General features: G+C 42.3%; 1 protein-coding gene across 1 annotated transcript; it reads right to left on the bottom strand.

The window, feature by feature from the left end:
- Positions 1–1,674: 1,674 nt before the first annotated feature.
- Positions 1,675–9,816, bottom strand: LOC106564420 (uncharacterized). The gene is made up of 5 exons (XM_082958443.1): positions 9,781–9,816; positions 8,537–8,671; positions 7,212–7,407; positions 6,223–6,659; positions 1,675–4,231 (listed from the first exon to the last, which is right to left on the bottom strand). The coding sequence occupies exons 1-5, from the start codon at positions 9,814–9,816 to the stop codon at positions 3,569–3,571; spliced, it is 1,467 nt and encodes a 488-aa protein (XP_082814569.1). The 3' UTR covers positions 1,675–3,568.
- Positions 9,817–23,042: the final 13,226 nt, after the last annotated feature.

Genomic DNA, 23,042 nt, shown 5'->3' with positions numbered 1-23,042 from the left:
TACAAGTGTTAGACTTGTCCCAAATGGCCCCCTTTTCCCAATATAGTGCACTACTTTTAACCTCAGGGTGTTATAGGGAATAGAGGGCCATTTGCAATGCAACCATAGATTGATGTTAAAAACCCTTTCAAATTTAGAGGACGAGACCCAGTCACAGAAAGCTAGTGTTGTTAGCACTTAATAGTGTTTGAATGAAGGCTAGGCTAGGCTAGGCTAGGCTAGCTGATAATGTGCATGTTGCTGCTGAATACCAAGAAACCCACAGGAAAGATTGTGACTGGGATCAATGACTTTCATACATCTATTTTTTTTCTTCAATTGCAGCCGTTTCCTACAATGGTGTAGTAGGCCATATCTCGGGCAGAGGGACGAACATTCACAAACACACACACTCATTCAAGCAGACAAACACACCTGCTGCTAAGAGTCATACGCTTCTCTTTGTTACTTATAGATGTCAAACACACTCTAGTGTTAGAAGCTGTGTGAGGAAGACTGTGATGCTACGGTTCATCATTTAAGACACTAAACAGTGAGACACGGCTCTGAAGACAGCAGGACATGAAAAACAGAGGAAAGAGAGGGGAGAAAATAAAAGAGAAGATAAACTGTCATCTGATATATCTCTGTGAGACTAAACAGCATCTAATCTGACGTGAAGAGATAAGAGATGTGTTCATTTCAGATACTGTTTCAAAGGCTTACTAAACAGCCAGTTAGTTGAATAGCAGCCTTTTGTAGTAAAAAACATCTCTTCTGGCCTCAAATCTTTTGAAATGTCTGAGAACAAAATATGTTTGAACATATGTAGTCTTGTCAAGTTTGTATTTTAACATGGTGTTAGCATCATGGAATGATAAGGGGCTTTAAAAAGCCGGCAAAGAAAAATCTGCAGTTTTTTTTAATTAACCAATATGACATTTACATTTGTGTGGACCAAGTGATTAAATCTGAAGCCAACTACAAGTGCCAAACCCACGGTTTCTCATTTCAAATATTTGTCAAAGATATTACACTTGTTTCCACACACACACACACGTCAGGGTCCTAAGAGACACTGAAGTTTCTATTTGATTTGATTATCTTTTAGCTTATGTCTCTGACTTGGCCTGTCTGTTTGTTGAGCTAGAACAACCAAGAGGAAGGCCCAAGGTAAATGAAGAAGGCTTTTTAAATAGCTGGAGTAGTTTGGAGCCCGTTATGTTTAGCGAGAGAGAAGAAGAACACCAGATATAGAGTTCAACACTGACACTGATGAATATGCATGAATACACGGGTTGGGTTTGTGTTCTTTTCTAATTGTGATATTCTATCCTTACAAATCTACTCTCAAAATGACATACACATGTAGGCAGCACTAACAAACCTGCACTTTGTCCTCACAATCAAAACATACAACATCCCCTGTGCAAGAGTATACCTTCATTAAGTCATCACTAGGAATTATGCATTGAAACAGAGTTATCATTTGCTAGGGTTCCCACACAGCCGCTACTACGACGAATCAGTAACGTAATCAATTAACATTTGGGAGGGAATGAGACTTTGGGTGCCTCACGAAAAGGTTCAACGGTTAACATGGGAAGATGAAAAGGGTCCGACATTCCAATGAATGATGACGCGTCCTATAAATAGGACAAGTCATCATGTTAAAGAATCAAGAATCTGCAGAGGTTGAGAAGCTAATCCACTTTTATGACTCTAAAATGACATTTCACAAAAGAATAACAACATGCAACTTAGGGGGCGGGGGAAAAGACAAGAACAAAAGACATCCTCATCCTACCATCTTGGAATACACAGACATTCTAACACATCATAATTGAATGACCATTGAATCTCATTGGAGCCTATTGACATTTTACTGTAATACATAATAGCGATATATTTGAACCCTCTTGCCTGTCTTCTACCTATACCTGTGTCATATATATCTGTATGCTTCAAATATTGCATATCTCATACACGGGGGAAATAATATGTTAAATAAACGGGCTTTTCCAACGTGGGTTTTTTAAAGTGGCACTTCGCTACTTATTTAACCTGATATTCCTAATGTCCTTCCTGCAACATGCCAGTGTCCACATGGAGATATTGAATATGACGTTAGAAAATAGTGGAGTGCCCCTTTAATTCAAATGGATAATGAGAAAGAATGAAAGGGGGATAAGTTGGACGACGAGCGATCGAGTGAGAGATTTGTTCCTCTCTGATCTCTTCCTGTCTTCAAGAAAAACCAAAACACTGCAGTTAAGGTGACATCTTTGACATCTTTGTGGTTGTGGTGTGTGTGCGCGTGTGTATTTATGTGACCATCTGAGTGTGAGCGTTGAAAAAAATATTTTATAGATCCACTTCAGTGTTTTCTGTAATCCACCTGAGGTATACAATTTTCCTTCAAAACGTCGATACACAACGCTGCACAAATGTCAACAAGGGGGGGGACAAGAGACAAGAACTCCATTTTGTGAAACTGACCGGGACTTCGTTTTACTTTGTGTTTCACCAACCAAGATGGTGTCTGATCTCGATCTCTCATTGAATATGGTGCACCTATCCAGTAGGGACAGGAGAGCATCATCTTCTCTGAAGCCCTTGGTTCATGGGGGATTCATGAGAACATGGCCTATTCCTCTATGGTACGGCATATGTTCTCATTCACTCCCCACGTCTCTTCACTATAGCTCTCACATATTGATTTTTTTCCATTCAAAGGTGCCCTTTTGCTATTTCTAGTATTTCTAGATTAGCCTTTATATCTCACCCTAACACACACAGAGGGACACATCTGCATTCATACAGATCCAATTTGTTTTATAATTAGAAAACCCATCAAATATGCAACCTTGATTTTCTTTCACCTATCAAATGTTAGTTAGCTAAAAGGAAAAGTTGGTAATCAATGCTACCTTATAGATGTGAATAAAAAAACAACTCTGTACAAAGTCTCATCGAAAGGACTACAATCTGCTTATCTTAATAATAAGCATTGTCTTTTTTCAAGAAGACAAAAGCATTAGACTACCATTAGCCACTGGGCTATGCTAGCCCTGTTGTCAGTCACAGGAGCGTTAGCATTAGCCGCTAAGCTAAGCTAGCCCTGTTAGTCAAGGAGAACCCAATTGTTTTCTTTTGGAGTTTCATCAATGTTTGGAGTTTCATCATTGTTTCCGACAACGCTCACACGAAATTCACATTTTGGTACTTTTTTGTTGTTGATTTTCTTTTGGTGTATGGATGAGGGTGACTATGCTCCATGCAAGCCCAGAATTAGCATGTTTTTCAAGGGTCCTGTCATTGCTGTAGTCCTCTCAAAGAATATCCCTATGTCTCGGAAAATGAGATGCCTTGATTAAACTCCATTACCCAGAAGTCATTGTAATCCTCCACAAAATGTATACCAATCCCTCAGCTTCAATTTTCACCCAATCGTCATGGAAGGATGAGAACATGGACACCTCACTGACGAAAAAGAGAGAGAGAAAGAGGGAGGAGATGAGTTCACTGAACAGATATCAATCAAACACCTCTTGAGAAGAAAAAAAAGTTCCAACCGATAGTTAAAGTTTCATCTGTTTTTCCTCGAGCCGGCATCCATCATCTGACTCGTACTTTTAACTCCAAACCCCGTCTCCCCTTCCTGTCCACCCCTCTTCTCAGTCCAAGGGTTGGTGAGGTACCCATGAGCATCTATCTCATAGTACTGTTGTCCATCTTTATTCCTGACAGAAAGATTTGCTTGGTCCAAACTCCCAGTGCTATTACACTTTTTCACCAGCGGGGGTGCCAGGGAGCTAGGTGACAGCAGTGACGTCAGAGACAAACTACTAAGTGTCTCTGATAAATGTTCACTGTTAAAAGCCTGACTGGATCCTTCGCCTCCTGTTCCTATCCCACAATCGTCATCTGAAGGGTCCATAGAGTCTTGCCTTGGGCAGCCGGGACTGGTGCTGCTGCCACAGCTGCTCTGGCTCCTCTGTTGCCCTCTAGTGGCTTGGAGGTTGAATGCGGTACTGCGGCCTCTCATTGAGGGGTGACCCAGCGATCTGGGGGTTTGTCGGGATTCGTCGAGGTGAGGGAGGGGGAGAGGGCAGAGGAGAGGCAGGGCCAGGGAGAGTCCCAGGTCTCTTCGAGGGGGGGAGACGCTAAAGCTGAGACCTTCCTCCAGGGTGGTCTGCAGGCTGCCCTCGGAGCTGCCTGTGGCCAGGGACGAGTCACTGTGGGACAGGTGCTGAGGAAGGATAGAGGGGGTGGTGGGGTGGAGGGATAGCAAGGGGGAAAAGGAGAGAGAGCAGTAAGGAGAGAGAGAGAGAGAAGTGAGAGATGACCTAGCTAATTAGTGTAGTGCTGTAGAAATGTACTGGAATAGAATCTCACAAAGCACTCCTGGAAATGACATAAACAAAACAAATATATACAGAAAAGGTCAGTTACATGCTGTTGCCATGGTTACCGCTGAAGCAGAAGAAGAATATTGCTTGTTTTGTGTGCCATGAACAGAAAATGCACACTTAGCACCGTAGAAGACGATTTAAATGAAAAATATGGTGCTCTAAAGTCTAAATGGGAAGATATAAAGGTCTGCATGAGAAGATGAATAATTCAACGTTGATGCACTCACTCCTTACAGATATGCCCATTTATTTTGTTTTATTCTATAATAACTGTCTCAACCATAGTGAGCTTTCTGGAACAAAATGGCTGCTGTGCATCACCTGGATACTTCCCCTTCTGAGAATATAAAAGAGTTAGCTACAGTATATTGTAAATGTAATCTCTTATAGCAAGCATCCCCATGGACCTTAACTCTAGTGGAGTGTAGCTCTTACCAATGAGTGGAAAACAACTGAATCTGATGGGTATTTCACCCCATAAAGTCAATCCATTACTTCTTCTACCATTGTAACACCCATGGCTGTTACACTGAAGTTTATATACCACACGATGTAATACAATTATCAATATGATAGCACACACCTGAATATACGGTCGATCTCCAAGGCATTTATAGTTGATCGGCAAATATTTATGTAAAAAAACCAACGATACGGCCTCCCAAGTGGTGCAGCGGTCTAAGGCATCACTACAGACCCAGGTTCGATCCCAGGCTGTGTCACCGGCTGTGACCGGGAGACCCATGAAGCGACACACAATTGGCCCAGCATTGTCCAGGTTAGGAGAGGGTTTGGACTGCCGGGATGTCCTTGTCCATTCACGCTCTAGCGACTCCTTGTGGCGGGCCGGGCGCCTGCAAGCTGACCTTAGTCCCCAGTTGTACGGTGTTTCCTCTGACACATTGGTGCGGGTTAAGTGAGCAGTGTGTCAAGAAGCATTGCGGCTTGGCAGGGTCATGTTTCGGAGGACGCATGGCTCTAGACCTTCACCTCCGTACAGGAGTTTCAACAATGGGACAAGAGTGTAACTACCAATTGGAGAGAGAAAAGGGTAAAAATAAACGATAAAGCCTTGTGTTCCTATTTTTATGTTTTATTTGTAGGGGCACCCCTTTCAGCTGCACTGCATGCCGTTTTTGAACCATTTCATGTGTCTAAAAGGTACAAACTCTTCCTGCCTGGTGGGCCGGTGAGCAAATCAACTGCGCTATAGGCCTACCGCTGGCCAATCGGATGGCTCAGATTACCGTGTCTGCAATAATGAAGCAGACGTAATATGTTGTTTTCTTAGTACTTCCGCTCTCGCTACAACCAGCACTGCAGCTGTAATGAATGAGTGGGAAAGTTTATTGATAGGCCTGCGTTGTTATTATTAGCAGCTTGGGTCTTTTTTAATATCGAGGAATAGTTCACTTTCTCTGTTCATAGGAGTAACAACATGAATTTTTGCATGTTGAGGTGCGATCAGTTGGAAGACGGTGTCCTTTTTTCAGTGTCAGTGGGGTATGGTAGTAAGTGCCAGGTGCACCGGTTTGAGTTTGTCAAGAACTGCAACTCTGCAGGGTTTTTCACGCTCAACAGTTTCCTGTGCACAAGCATTTCGCTACACTCGCAATAACATCTGCTAACCATGTGTATGTGACCAATACAATTTTTATTTGATTTGTGTGTATCAAGAATGGTCCATCACCCAAAGGACATCCAGCCAACCTGACACAACTGGGGGTGCAACTCAATATTAGGAAGGTGTTCTTAATATTTTGTACACCCAGTGTACATTTCACTACATGAATACTCCCTCTACCTATATGACCCCATGACCTCTTACCTGGGAGTCTAGGACCCTGCTGTTGGCCCCTGAGGAGTCTAGGTCCCTGCTGTTGGCCCCTGAGGAGTCTAGGTCCCTGCTGTTGGCCCCTGGGGAGTCTAGGACCCTGCTGTTGGCCCCTGGGGAGGCTAGGACCCTGCTGTTGGCCCCTGGGGAGGCTAGGACCCTGCTGTTGGCCCCTGGGGAGGCTAGGACCCTGCTGTTGGCCCCTGGGGAGCGCAGAGAGGCCCAGGAGGCTGGGGAAGGCAGCCTGGATGCCTCTCTCCCCCCTGGGTCTACCCCGGTCCTGGGGATGGGTGGGGGGACCGCTGTGGCTGTGGCGGGGTGAAAGAACTCCACGGGGAGATGGAAGAGAGGAGAGGAGGAACCTCTACATCCGACACTGCCAACCTGGTCACTGTGATGGCCATCACCATCTGCTGACATACAGTTATTATCTATAGAAAGATAGAAATGTTGCGTGTTGAATGAACATGAGCTATCTATCCATTTATCCATCCATCCATTCATCCAGTCATCCATCCATCCATCCATCCATCCATCCATCCATCCATCCATCCATCCATCCATCCATCCATCCATACATCTATTCATCCATCCAGCTGTATAACGCTAATGTTATGGTGGGAGGAAGGATAGGCATATCATTGAATGTCATTAATCAATGTCTTTGTGTATGCCAGCCCATCTGTCTTTTAGTTAATTAACATCGGGATGTCGGTGTAATCAACTGTGTGAATACGGAGCAAAACATAATTTTCTCTCTCACACATCTGAGCGTGAGAGACGGGAAGGAAAACCTTCTGATTGAAATGATCATTTCAATGTCATTGCAAAGTCATGTGATCATCATTAAACACAGTCAGCTAAATACCAAGAGCATAAACCAAGGACACAAGATGACAATGTCAACTGGTAATGTATGCACACATATCCATCAGATTTCACAAGTGCTAATGAGATGGGAAGATAAAGGAGAACACCGTTACCTCTGTTGTGGTGGAGGAACTGGAGAGACTGGCTCTGGAACTGGGGCTGGACGCCCACCTCTAGCAGGAATCCTACCCCATCTTCAGGGCCTCTGCTGTGGGGTCGAGAACCTCCGTGCCCCCAACGCCCTCCACACCCAGCCTGAATCCCCCTCAATTCCTCAGAACTGTGGGAGTCACTGCTCCCTCTCTCCTCCTATAGAGAGAGAGAGAGATGGGGGGGAGAGAGTACCTCAGAGTTATCCTATAACAAATATAAGCATTCAGGATGACTTCAATTAACACTCACATATAATCTGTAAAGTTCCAGGTACTACTGCTAGCATTATTAGAATCCCATAAGCATCTGTTGCTATGGCTATTAGGGCTAGCCCTATCTAGCGTGAATTACCATTTAACATTCTATCTCCGGGCAGCTAAGATCTATTAGCATTTTAAGTGTATTAACCAAATTAGGCTACCCCTGGTGTAGTATGTTAAAAGAGTTAAACTACCACACTAGCATATTAGCATTGAAATAGGCATAACTTAGAGCCAAAGGTGGTTGTACTTGAATGCTTGATCTTGTTGTCAATATTTTGGAAAGACTAGCATTTTGTTAGCTGATAGCATCATTCATTGGGGGTTAGGCTAGCACGCTAGCTAACTCGCCAACATCAGCAACAACAACAACAATAACAACAACAAAAGCATTGTCTGTGGTAAAGCAAAAGTCTCAATGAAAATAGTGTTAACTGTGAAATTAAATGACCAAATGAAATATTGACCCCAATGAAATATAATTGTTATAAAAACCATCATGGGATATTTTTCCTATTTAGAGAATTTTATACATTTTGATATTTCCTACTATTTGATACTTCATCTCTCTTCAGTCAACACATCTGTTGATTTCTAATATATTTTTCCAAACTAAAGTAATTGCAAGCTCCACAGTGCCTCGTTTTAGATTGGATATCAAATTAGTTTCAATAGAGAAAAGCAATAAGGTAAACGAGATGAAACGGCTTAGAGGAGACGGGATGAGATCCATAGACACACACACACATCACGATCATGCTCACACACACACGCACACATGCACACACACAGGCACACAGACACAAACACAGACCCGTCGCCCTAGCCTGCCCACGGCACATGGTGAAACACACACGGGAACATTGATTGGCTAATCAAGCAGTTAATGCAGTGGGATGCAGTGTGTGATAGAATGTGTTCATGTGTGTTAGCTGAATTATGCAAAAATAAAAAATATATCGTTTCTCAGTGTGTGCACATGTTTTGTGTCAATGAGACTAACTATGCGCGTGTGTACGCCCCACCTTGCCGTCCCTTACCAGTAGCTGGTAGTCACTGTGGTCGTCCAGACTAAGATCATCAGGAAGGGCCGGTGATGACGACTTGTCAGACAGCTGCTCTGACATCAGAGATGCCTGCTCCACCTCAGCCAATCTGATCTGCGATACAGACACACAGAATTCCAACAGAGCACATTATGTTATTCAATACACCCAATTTCTTATGTGAAAGTGTGAGAAACACTTTCTTTATGGTAAAAATATTATGATGCATTATAAGCGCATTTAAAATGCCAAATAATGCATATACAGTGCATAATAACACTTGCTATAAGCTGTCATAACAACTCATAGAGTTCAAATGTGTTGCCCTGTATTCAGTCCTCATTAAATCACAAGGTAAATCTACTACTACAGCAAAAATTGATTTGTAACTGACTAAAGTAGTAACTGACTAAAGTATTAACTGACTAAAGTAGTAACTGACTAAAGTAGCAACTGACTAAAGTACTAACTGAATAAAGTAGTAACTGAATAAAGTAGTAACTGACTAAAGTACTAACTGAATAAAGTAGTAACCGACTAAAGTAGTAACTGAATAAAGTAGTAACTGACTAAAGTAGTAACTGACTAAAGTAGTAACTGAATAAAGTAGTAACTGACTAAAGTAGTAACTGAATAAAGTAGTAACTGACTAAAGGAAAAACTGACTAAAGTAGTAACGGACTAAAGTAGTAACTGACTAAAGTAGTAACTGAATAAAGTAGCAACTGACTAAAGTACTAACTGACTAAAGTAGTAACTGAATAAAGTAGTAACTGACTAAAGTAGTAACTGACTAAAGTAGTAACTGACTAAAGTAGTAACTGACTAAAGTAGAAACGGACTAAAGTTGTAACTGACTAAAGTTGTAACTGACTAAAGTAGTAACGGACTAAAGTAGCAACTGAATAAAGTAGTAACTGACTAAAGTAGTAACGGACTAATGTATTAACTGACTAAAGTAGAAACTGACTACATTTGTAGCTGACTAAAGTTGTAACTGACTAAAGTGCAAACGGACTAAAGTTGTAACTGACTAAAGTTCTAACTCCCACAGTGATGTAAGTAATTGACAACCTGCTCTCTAGGTGGACTGTCAAAAAGTTGAGCGGCTGATTGGCTGACAGTCAGGAAGTTGAAGGTAATGAAGGAGAAAATGGAGGTGGTAGTGACAGGTTGGTATGGTAATATGGCAGTATGGGTTATATCTGGACCATTAGACCGACTCTGAGGAATCTCCCTGTCAGCTGGTCTGAGCCCATCAATATAATGGAAAAGAGGGAGGGATGGGAGAAAGAGAGAAAGGGAGAGAGAGAGAGAAGTAAAGAGATAGAAAGAGAAATAAAGAGAGAGAAAATAAGAAAAATGAAGAAAGAGAGAGAGAGAGAAAGATGGAGAGAGAGAGAGGTAGATGGATGGACAGATGATGTCGGGTTAAGGCTTGACCTCTCACTACTGTTCTCTCTGTGTGTACTGCACTACATGTAGCATAGTATGTAAAGTATGCCACCTTTGCCACACACAACAACGTCACCTATGGGCACAAACCCACCGTTGCTGGACCAGACAGGACGGGCAAAAAGTGTTCTTCACTGACGAGTCGCGGTTTTGTCTCACCAGGGGTGATGGTCACATTCGCATTTATCGTTGAAGGAATGAGCGTTACACCGAGGCCTGTACTCTGGAGCGGGATCAATTTGGAGGTGGAGGGTCCGTCATGGTCTGGGGCGGTGTGTCACAGCATCATCGGACTGAGCTTGTTGTCATTGCAGGCAATCTCAACGCTGTGCGTTACAGTGAAGACATCCTCCTCCCTCATGTGGTCCCCTTCCTGCAGGCTCATCCTGACATGACCCTCCAGCATGACAATGCTACCAGCCATACTGCTCGTTCTGTGTGTGATTTCCTGCAAGACAGGAATGTCAGTGTTCTGCCATGGCCAGCGAAGAGCCCGGATCTCAATCCCATTGAGCATGTCTGGGATCGGAGGGTGAGGGCTAGGGCCATTCCCCCCCAGAAATGTCCGGGAACTTGCAGGTGCCTTGGTGGAAGAGTGGGATTACATCTCACAGCAAGAATTGGCAAATCTGGTGCAGTCCATGAGGAGGAGATGCACTGCAGTACTTAATGCAGCTGGTGGCCACACCAGATACTGACTGTTACTTTTGATTATGACCCCCCCTTTGTTCAGGGACACATTATTCCATTTCTGTTAGTCACATGTCTGTGGAACTTGTTCAGTTTATGTCTCAGTTGTTGAATCTTATGTTCATACAAATATTTACACATGTTAAGTTTGCTGAAAATAAACGCAGTTGACAGTGAGAGGACGTTTCTTTTTTTGCTAAGTTTAGAAAGATCAAACGCAGCAGCGAATGCTCATCATCATATTATTCCCAAAGGTTACATCTGGTAGTGATGCAAACACACACACGCACACACACGCACACACACACACACACACGCACACACACGCACGCACACACACACACACACACACACACACACACACACACACACACACACACACACACACACACACACACACACACACACACACACACACACACACACACACACACACACACACACACACACACACACACACACACACTGCATATAAATAATGCATATGAATATAGCATCACAATAACAATATGATGGATAGATAGGGAATGTGTGTGTGTGTGCGTGTCATCCGTATTTGAAAGTCAACTCAACATAGTCCTGAATTAAATACTTTTGTTGAGTAAAAAGCAACAAAGTTAGAGGGAGGTTGAATGTGATTGGCCAACAACAGATATGTAGATGAGTTGTTCTCATACTGAACCAACAGAACTGGATTCTCCAGGGAATGGTACAGCCTAGTCATGAGCATTTCTTTCTGTTTGTGATTTTAACAAACTACCATGCAGATTACATTAACATAAAGAGATGAATTACACACACACACACACACACACAAGCACACACATGTACACACACAAAGTGTATCATACACACACATATTAAACGTTTGTATATAAGTGTGTGTCAACATTCAGAAGAACATTAATGTAAGGTATGGAGGGAAACCACTGTTTCCTCAGTCTGTTTGATTGACAGCTACCACTATAGCTGCCTTTGAGTTGTACAGCGGGATGATTGACATGAGATGTTAATCCCATATCGATGTATTGTGTCTGTGTGTGTGTGTGTGTGTGTGTGTGTGTGTGTGTGTGTGTGTGTGTGTGTGTGTGTGTGTGTGTGTGTACAGTATGTGTGATATGTGTATTGTATGTGTGTGTGCATGTTTGTGTGCTCCTGTGTGTGTTTGTGCATTCATATTGTGTGTGTATGTGTGTGCATGTGTACCTCTTGCAGATTTCCCTTGTAGTCCTTCCAGACAGGAGAAGAGGTAGAGGAGTAGTGATGGAAGACAGATCCAGAGAGGTTGTCAATCATCAGCATCTCTCCTTCAAATGAGTCCTTTATCAGCAGAGATATACTGTCCAACCACTGACTTTCCTGGAGACCCACAGAGGATATATACATTAAACACTGTCCACTGACTCTCCTGGAGACCCACAGAGGATATATACATTAAACACTGTCCACTGACTCTCCTGGAGACCCACAGAGGATATATACATTAACCTGTTAGGGCTAGGGGGCAGTATTTACACGGCCGGATAAAAAACGTACCCGATTTAATCTGGTTATTACTACTGCCCAGAAACTAGAATATGCATATAATTATTGGCTTTCGATAGAAAACACCCTAAAGTTTCTAAAACTGTTTGAATGGTGTATGTGAGTATAACAGAATTCATATGGCAGCAAAAACCTGAGAAGATTCTGTACAGGAAGTGCCCTCTCTGACCATTCCTTGGGCTTCTTGACTCTTTTTATTGAAAACTTAGGATCTTTGCTGTAACATGACACTTCCTACGGCTCCCATAGGCTCTCAGAACCCGGGAAAAAGCTGAATGACGTCTTTGCAGCCCCTGGCTGAAAAACATTAGCGCCTTTGGTAAGTGGTCTATCAGAGGACAATGAGACTGAGGCGCGTGCACGAGGCGACCCCATGTTTTTATTTTCTCTCTCTTTGAGCTAAAACACAGATTCCCGGTCGGAATATTATCGCTTTTTACGAGAAAAATGGCATAAAAATTGATTTTAAACAGCAGTTGACATGCTTCGAAGTACGGTAATGGAATATTTAGACATTTTTTGTCACGAAACGCATCGGGCGCATTACCCTTCTTTACACTTCGGATAGTGTCTAACGCACAAACAAAACAGAGGATATTTGAACATAACTATGGATTATTTTGAAGCAAACCAACATTTGTTATTGAAGTAGAAGTCCTGGGAGTGCATTCTGACGAAGAACAGCAAAGGTAATAACATTTTTCTTATAGTAAATCTGACTTTGGTGAGGGCTAAACTTGGTGGGTGTCTAAATAGCTAGCCCTGTGATGCCGGGCTATCTACTTAGAATATTGCAAAATGTGCTTTCACCGAAAAGCTATTTTAAAATCGGACATAGCAAGTGCATAGAGGAGTTCTGTATCTATAATTCTTAAAATAATTGTTATGTTTTTTGTGAACGTTTATCGTGAGTAATTTAGTAAATTCACCGGAAGTTTGCGGGGGGTATGCTAGTTCTGAACGTCACATGCTAATGTAAAAAGCTGGTTTTTGATACTTGATTGAACAAAACATGCATGTATTGTATAACATAATGTCCTAGGTGTGTCATCTGATGAAGATCATCAAAGGTTAGTGCTGCATTTAGCTGTGGTTTGGGTTTATGTGACATTATATGCTAGCTTGAAAAATGGGTGTCTGATTATTTCTGGCTGGGTACTCTGCTGACATAATCTAATGTTTTGTTTTCGTTGTAAAGCCTTTTTGAAATCGGACAGTGTGGTTAGATTAACGAGAGTCTTGTCTTTAAAATGGTGTAAAATAGTCACGTTTGAGAAATTGAAGTAATAGCATTTCTAAGGTATTTGAATAACGCGCCACGGGATTCCACTGGCGATTTCGTCCCACCTTCCCTAGAGAGGTTAACCTGTTAGGGCTAGGGGGCAGTATTGACACGGCTGGATAAAAAACGTACCCGATTTAATCTGGTTACTACTCCTGCCCAGTAACTAGAATATGCATATAATTATTGGCTTTGGATAGAAAACACTCCAAAGTTTCTAAAACTGTTTGAATGGTGTCTGTGAGTATAACAGAACTCAAATGGCAGGTCAAAACCTGAGAAGGTTCTGTACAGGAAGTACCCTGTCTGACCATTTCTTGGCCTTCTTTGCCATCTCTATCCATTACAAAGGATCTCTGCTGTTACGTGACACTTCCTACGGCTCACATGGTCTCTCAGAAGGCGGCAAAAAGCTGAATCGTGGCTTTGCAGGCTCTGGCTGAAAAAAAGGTGCGCGTTTGGGTAGTGGCTGGTTACAGTACTGTGAGACTCAGGCGCGTGCCCGCGTCGACCGAATGCTTTGTTTTCTTTCCTCTGTTTACCTAAACGGAGATTCCCGGTCGGAATATTATCGCTTTTTTACGAGAAAAATGGCATAAAAATTGATTTTAAACAGCGGTTGACATGCTTCGAAGTACGGTAATGGAATATTTAGAATTATTTTGTCACGAATTGCGCAATGCTCGTGACCCTGATGTACCATTTCGGATAGTGTCTGGAACGCACGAACAAAACGCCGCTATTTGGATATAACGATGGATTATTTTGGACCAAACCAACATTTGTTATAGAAGTAGCAGTCCTGGGAGTGCATTCTGACGAAGACAACAAAGGTAATCAAACTTTTGTAATAGTAAATCTGACTTTGGTCAGGGCTAAACTTGGTGGATGTCTAAATGGCTAGCCGTGAAGGCTGGGCTATCTACTGAGAATATTGCAAAATGTGCTTTCACCGAAAAGCTATTTTAAAATCGGACACCTCGATTGCACAAAGGAGTTCTGTATCTATAATTCTTAAAATAATTGTTATGTTTTTTGTGAACGTTTATCGTGAGTAATTTAGTAAATTGTTAGTAATTTCCCTGGAAGTTTGCGGGGGGTATGCTAGTTCTGAACGTCACATGCTAATGTAAAAAGCTGGTTTTTGATATAAATATGAACTTGATTGAACAAAACATGCATGTATTGTATAACATAATGTCTTAGGTGTGTCATCTGATGAAGATCATCAAAGGTTAGTGCTGCATTTAGCTGTGGTTTGGGTTTATGTGACATTATATGCTAGCTTGAAAAATGGGTGTCTGATTATTTCTGGCTGGGTACTCTGCTGACATAATCTAATGTTTTGCTTTCGTTGTAAAGCCTTTTTGAAATCGGACAGTGTGGTTAGATTAACGAGAGTCTTGTCTTTAAAATGCTGTAAAATAGTCATATGTTTGAGAAATTGAAGTAATAGCATTTCTAAGGTATTTGAAAATCGCGCCACGGGATTCAACTGGCTGTTGCGTAGGTGGGACGAATTCGTCCCACCTAGCCCAGAGAGGTTAAACACTGTCCACTGACTCTCCTGGTGACCCACAGAGGATATATACATTAAACACTGTCCACTGACTCTCCTGGAGACACACAGAGGATATATACATTAACCTGTTGGGGATAGGGGGCAGTATTTGCACGGCCAGATAAAAAACTTACCCGATTTAATCTGGTTACTACTCCTGCCCAGTAACTAGAATATGCATATAATTAGTAGATTTGGATAGAAAACACTCTAAAGTTTCTAAAACTGTTTGAATGGTGTCTGTGAGTATAACAGAACTCATATGGCAGTCAAAACCCTGAGACAAATCCTAACAGGAAGTGGAAATCTGATGTGTGAAATCACTTTCAAGCCTTTGCCATTGAAACACACAGGGACTTATTAATCATTTAGCACTTCCTAAGGCTTCCACTAGATGTCAACAGTCTTTACAAAGTGGTTTGAGTCTTCTATGGTAGAAACTGACCCAAAGAGAGGCTTGGGAAGTTGGTCACAGGGGGAGGGCCATTACTACTATGACACGGGCGCCCATGGGAACCCGTTTGTTCCGAAACGTTTAGTAAAACAATGCAATCGTCCGCCTTGAATATTATTGAAGCTCTGGTTGAAAAAGGCCCTAAAGATTTATGTTATACAACGTTTGACATGTTTGAATGAACGTAAATATATATTTTTTGCACATTAGTGACAACAAGTCCCGCGTGCTTCAGTACATTATGAGTAGCCTTCGGAACGCGCTAACAAGAAGGAACTATTGGGACATAAATTATTAACTTTTTCAAACAAAACTACATTTGTTGTGGACCTGGGATTACTGGAAGTGCCTTCTGATGAAGATAATCAAAGGTAAGGGAATATTTACAGTAGTATATTTGATTTTAGATGATTCCAAGATGGCGCTAACATATATCACCTAGCCTATTTTTCTGAGCATACCACGTCGTTTATCGATTTCCTAGTAAAGTTATTTTTAAATATGGCAATGCGGTTGCATTCACGAGATGTTCATCTATAATTCTTTGAATGACAATATTACATAGTAATTTTGTAAATTGTAGTGCTGATTCACCGGAAGCATTTGAGGGAAAATATTTTCTGAACGTCACGCGCCGATGTAAAATGCTGTTTTTATATATAAATATGAACTTTATCGAACAAAAAATGCATGCATTGTGTAACATGATGTCCTAGGAGTGTCATCTGATGAAGATTGTCAAAGGTTAGTGCTGCATTTAGCTGTGTTTTGGGTATTTGTGATGCATGCTAGTTGCTTTGAAAATGGCAGTGTGATTGTTTTTAGCAGGGTACTCTCCTAACATAATCTAATGTTTTGCTTTTGCTGTAAAGCCTTTTTGAAATCGGACAACGTGGTTCGATTCAGGAGAGGTGTATCTATAAAATGGTGTAAAATAGTAATATGTTTGAGAAATTGAAGTTATAGCATATAGAGGTATTTGTATTTCGTGCAATGCGATTCCACTGGCTGTTGACTAGGGTGGGACGCAACCGTCCCACGTTCCCAGACAGGTTAAACACTGTCCACTGACTCTCCTGGAGACACACAGAGGATATATACATTAAACACTGTCCACTGACTCTCCTGGAGACACACTCAGTCAACACTGCTAGCTAGCCAACTTCTACCGACTAGCAGCACTGTAGAAACTAATACATTACAACGAAACGATTTGATTAGAGTAGTGTTAGCTAGCTACATAGTTGTCTTTGCTGTCTTTGTATCTAAGATAATTGTGTAGTTTAGAGTAATTATCGAGGTTAGCTAGCCAGCTATTTTCGTCCGCCGCGACGCGACGCCGTTCTCCAGACTTAGTCAACACACCTAGTCATCATCAAACCAACTGCTAGCTAGCCAACCTTTACCGACTAACAGCACTGTAGAAACTAATACATTACAACGGAACGATTTGACTAGTGTAGTGTTAGCTAGCTACATAGTTGTCTTTGTCATAGTTTGATAATTGTGTAGTTTAGAGTAATTATCGAGGTTAGCTAGCCAGCTATTTTCGTCCCCCGCGACACCATCTTCCAAACCTAGCCAACTATTACCGACGAGCAGCATTGTAGAAACTAAATACATTACAAAGGAACGTCTTGATTAGTGTTATGTTAGCTAGCTACATAGTTGCCTTTGTATCATGATAATGGTGTAGTACTGAAACTATCGAGGTTACCTAGCCAGCTACACTTTCAAACAAAGTCAACAACGCAGCCACTGCTAGCTAGCCTACTTCACCAGCCAGCAGTACTGTGTCATTTTAGTCTTTTTAGTCAATAAGATTTTTGCAACGTAAGCTTAACTTTCTGAACTATCGAGACGTGTAGTCCACTTGTCATTCCAATCTCCTTTGCATTAGCGTAACCTCTTCTGTAGCCTGTCAACTATGTGTCGGTCTATCCCTGTTCTCTCCCCTCTGCACAGGCCATACAAACGCTTCACACCGCGTGGCCGCTGCCACTCTAACCTGGTGGTCCCAGCGCGCACGACCCACGTGGAGTTACAGGTCTCCGGCAGCCTCTGGAACTGCCGGTCTGCGGCCAACAAGGCAGAGTTCATCTCAGCCTATGCTACCCTCCAGTCCCTTGACTTCTTGGCGCTGACGGAAACATGGATTACCACAGATAACACTGCTACTCCTTCTGCTCTCTCCTCGTCTGCCCACGTGTTCTCGCATACCCCGAGAGAATCTGGGGTATGCGAGAATCCTCATCTCTCCCAAGTGGACATTCTCTCTTTCTCCCCTGACCCATTTCTCCCCTGACCCATTTGACTCTCCGGAGACCCACAGAGGATATATACATTAAACACTGTCCACTGACTCTCCTGGAGACCCACAGAGGATATATACATTAAACACTGTCCACTTACTCTCCTGGAGACCCACAGAGGATATATACATTAAACACTGTCCACTTACTCTCCTGGAGACCCACAGAGGATATATACATTAAACACTGTCCACTGACTCTCCTGGAGACCCACAGAGGATATATACATTAAACACTGTCCACTTACTCTCCTGGAGACCCACAGAGGATATATACATTAAACACTGTCCACTGACTCTCCTGGAGACCCACAGAGGATATATACATTAAACACTGTCCACTTACTCTCCTGGAGACACACAGAGGATATATACATTAAACACTGTCCACTGACTCTCCTGGAGACCCACAGAGGATATATGCAGTACCAGTCAAAAGTTTGGACACACCTCATTCAAGGGTTTTTCTTTATTTTTACTATTTTCTACATTGTAGAATAATAGTGAAGACATCAAAACTATGAAGTAAAATGTTTGGAATCATGTAGTAACCAAAAAAGTGTTAAACAAATCAAAATATATTTTTTTATTTTAGATTCTTCAATGTAGGCCCCATTTGCCTTGATGACAGCTTTGCACACTCTTGGCATTCTCTCAACCAGCTTCACCTGGAATGCTTTTCCAATAGTCTTGAAGGAGTTCCCACATATGCTGAGCACTTCTTGGCTGCTTTTCCTTCACTCTGTGGTCCCAAACCATCTCAATTGGGTTGAGGTTGGGTTATTGTGGAGGCCAGGTCATCTGATGTAGCACTCTGTCACTCTCATTCTTGGTCAAATAGCCCTTACACAGCCTGGAGGTGTGCTGGGTTTTTGTCCTGTTGAAAAACAAATGATAGTCCCACTAAGGGCAAACCAGATGGGACGGCGTATCGCTGCAGAATGCTGTGGTAGCCATGCTGGTTAAGTGTGCCTTGAATTCTAAATAAATTAATGACAGTGTCACCAACAAGGCACCCCTACACCATCACACCTCCTCCTCCATACTTCCTGGTGGGAACCACACATGCAGAGGTCATCCGTTCACATATTCTGCGCCTCACAAAGACACGGCAGTTGGAACCAAAAAATTCTAATTTGGACTCATCACACCAAAGGACAGATTTCCACCAGTCTCATGTTTCTTGGCCCAAGCAAGTCTCTTCTTCTTATTGGAGTCCTTTAGTAGTGGTTTCTTTGAAGCAATTTGACCATGAAGACTTGGTTCACGCAGTCTCCTCTGAACAGTTGATGTTCACATGTGTCTGAACTCTGTGAAGCATTTATTTGGCCTGCATTTTCTGATGCTGGTAACTCTAATGAACTTATCCTCTGCAGCAGAGGTAACTCTGGGTCTTCCTTCCTGTGGCGGTCCTCATGAGAGCCAGTTTTATCATAGCGCTTGATGTTTTTTTCTACTGCACTTGAAGAAACTTTCAAAGTTCTTGACATTTTCCGGATTGACTGACCTTCAGGTCTTAAAATGTAATGATGGACTGTCATTTCTCTTTGCTTATTTGAGCTGTTCTTGCCATAATATGGACTTGGTCTTTTACCAAATAGGGCTATATTCTGTGTACCACCCCTACCTTGTCACAGCTTGAGACCGTGGGTCTCAACCCCGCCCTGTGTAACTGGGTCCTGGACTTCCTGAAGGACCACCCCAAGGTGGTGAAGGTAGGAAACAACATCTCCACTCTGCTGATCCTCAACACTGGGGCCCCACAAGGGTGCATTCTCAGCCCTCTCCTGTACACCCTGTTCACCCACGACTACATGGCCATGCACGCCTCCAACTCATCAAGTTTGCAGACGACACTACAGTGGTAGGCTTGATTACCAACAACGACGAGACGGCCTACAGGGAGGAGGTGTGGTGTCAGGAAAATAACCTCTCACTCAATGTCAGCAGAAAACTGAAGAGATGATCATGGACTTCAGGAAACAGCAAACAGAGCACCCCCCTATCCACATTGACGGGACAGCAGTGGAGAAGGTGGAAAGTTTTAAGTTCCTCGGTGTACATATCACCGACAAACTGAAATGCTCCACGCACACAGACAGTGTAGGATCCTGAAAAAATGTGGCTTGTCACCGAAAACCCTCACTAACTTTTACAGGTGCACAATTGAGAGCATCGTGTCGGGCTGTATCACCGCCTGGTATGGCAACTGCACTGCCCACAACCGCAAGGCTCTCCAGAGGGTGGTGCGGTCTGCACAACGCATCACCGGGGGCAAAATACCTGCCCTCCAGGACACCTACAGCACCTGATGTCACAAGAAGGCCAAAAGATCATCAAGGACAACAACCACCCGAGCCACTGCCTGTTCACCCCGCTACCATCCAGAAGGCAAGGTCAGTACAGGTGCATCAAAGCAGGGACAGAGAGATTGAAAAACAGTTTCTATCTCAAGGCCATCAGATTGTTAAACAGCCACCACTAGCACAGAAAGGCGGCTACCTACCTACAGACTTGATATCATTGGCCACTTTAATAAATGGATCACTAGTCACTTTAATAATGCCACTTTAAGAATGTTTCGAAATCTCGCATTACTCATCTCATATGTATATAATGTATACTGTATCCTTCACTCTCTATTCTTTACTATCTATTGCATCTTAGCTGCTCTGTCACTGCTCATCCATATATTTTATACTTACACTACAGTTCAATAGTTTGGGTTCACTTAGAATTTTCCTTGTTTATGAAAGAAAAACATTTTTTTCTGTCCATTAAAATAACATAAAATTGATCAGAAATACTGTGTAGACATCGTTAATGTTGTAAATGACTATTGTAGCTGGAAACGGCTGATTTTTAATGGAATAGCTACATAGGCGTACAGAGGCCCATTATCAGCAACCATCACTCCTGTGTTCCAATGGCACGTTGTGTTAGCTAATCCAAGTTTATCATTTTAAAAGGCTAATTGATCATTAGAAAACTGGCAGCTTCATTAAATAGTACCCGCGAAACACCAGTCTCAACGTCAACAATGAAGAGGCGACTCCGGGATGCTGGCCTTCTATGCAGAGTTCCTCTGTCCAGTGTCTGTGTTCTTTTGCCCATCTTCATTTTTATTTTTAATTGGCCAATCTGAGATATGGCTTTTTCTTTGCAACTCTGCCTAGAAGGCCAGCATCCCGGTGTCGCCTCTTCACTGTTGACATTGAGACTGGTGTTTCGCGGGTGCTATTTAACGAAGCTGCCAGTTGAGGACTTGTGAGGCGTCTGTTTCTCAAACTAGACACTAATGTACTTGTCCTCTTGCTCAGTTGTGCACCGGGACCTCCCACTCCTCTTTCTATTCTGGTTAGAGACAGTTTGCGCTGTTCTGTGAAGGGAGCAGTACACAGCATTGTGCGAGTTCTTCAGTTTCTTGGCAATTTCTCGCATGGCAATTTCTCGCCTTAATTTCTCAGAACAAGAATAGACTGACGAGTTTCAGAAGAAAGTTCATTGTTTCTGGCCATTTTGAGCCTGTAATAAAACCCACAAATGCTGATGCTCCAGATACTCAACTAGTCTACAGAAGGCCAGTTTTATTGCTTCTTTAATCAGAACAACAGTTTTCAGCTGTGCTAACATAATTAAAAAAAGGTTTTTCTAATGATCAATTAGCCTTTTAAAATTAGAAACTTGGATTAGCTAACACAACGTGCCATCGGAACACAGGTGTGATGGTTGCTGATAATGGGCCTCTGTACGCCTATGTAGATATTCCATTAAAAATCAGCTGTTTCCAGCTACAATAGTAATTTACAACAGTAACAATGTCTACAATGTATTTCTGATCAATTTGATGTTATTTTACTGGACAAAAAGTAGCTTTTCTTTAAAAAACACAGACATTTCTAAGTGACCCCAAACTTTTGAACAGTAGTGTATATATTCTCATCCCATTCCTTTACTAGATTGTGTGTATTAGGTTTTGTTATGGAATTGTTAAATATTACCTGTTAGATACTGCTGCACTGTCAGATCTAGAAGCATAAACATTTCACTACACTCACAATAACATCTGCTAACCATGTGTATGTGACCAATACAATTTGATTTGATTTGACAATACAACTGATTGGCTCAAAGGAAATAAATTCTACAAATGAACTTTTAACAAGGCACACCTGTTAATTGAAATGCATTCCAGGTGACTACCTCATGAAGCTGGTGGAGAGAATGCCAAGAGTGTGCAAAGCTGTCATCAAGGAAAAGGGTGGCTGCTTTGAAGAATCTCAAATATAAAATACACTTTTTTGGGTTACTACATGATTCCATATGTGTTATTTCATAGTTTTGATGTCTTCACTATTATTCTTCAATGTAGAAAATAGTAAAAATAAAGAAAAACCATTGAATGAGTAGGTGTGTCCAAACTTTTGACTGGTACTGTATACAACTCATTATAGACCAACTCATACATTTACCTACAATACAGTGGACTTGTGGTTAGAGCGTGCGCCTGGAGATTGAAAGGTTGGAAGTTTGGTCCCTGGTTGAGGCATCCTATGCACAGCTAAGGCATACTGCTTGGCACTCAGCATTAAGGAAATAGATTGGGAGTAAGGCCCTGAGACACGTAGTCTAGTGTCCTATCCAGGGGGCGTACTTGTACATCAAGCTGCCTCACGCTACAGAAACAGGAAGTAGGCTCCTGTTGCTGTGGGCCGTTCCTCACACAAGGGTACATACTGTACTTGGGACTTTGGTGAACGCCAGTAAGAAATATGAAGATCCACTCTATAAAACCTTCTTACATCTGAAGCAAATTAACATTTTGACTAGGTTTAACCAGACTAGGTTTAACCAGACTAGGTTTAACAAGACCAAACTCTGCCCTTCATAAAGAAAGCGTTGGTGGTTTGACAGAAGCAGCCTGTGATGATCATTCCTGCTGTGTGTTTTAGCTTCTCAGTGTGATGGTGATTCACATCATCAAGCCTGAAGACAGAAGATCCAGACATCGTCTAGCGCTCTGTATGAACACACACGGTGTTAACACACCTCGTTGATCTCTCTCTGTGTGTGTGTGTGTGTGTGTGTGTGTGTGTGTGTGTGTGTTTGTGTGTGTGACGTCTAACCCCGGGGCCTGTCCCTGTCAGTGTGTTTGATTTCCTGTCTGTCAAACTCAACATCTTGGCA

The sequence above is a fragment of the Salmo salar genome, chromosome 12 (genome assembly GCF_965601325.2).
Source record: "Salmo salar chromosome 12, fSalSal1, whole genome shotgun sequence".
NCBI lineage: Eukaryota > Metazoa > Chordata > Actinopteri > Salmoniformes > Salmonidae > Salmo > Salmo salar.
Note: the sequence above shows the minus strand (reverse complement) of the source record. Positions and strands in the feature narration are given on the sequence as shown.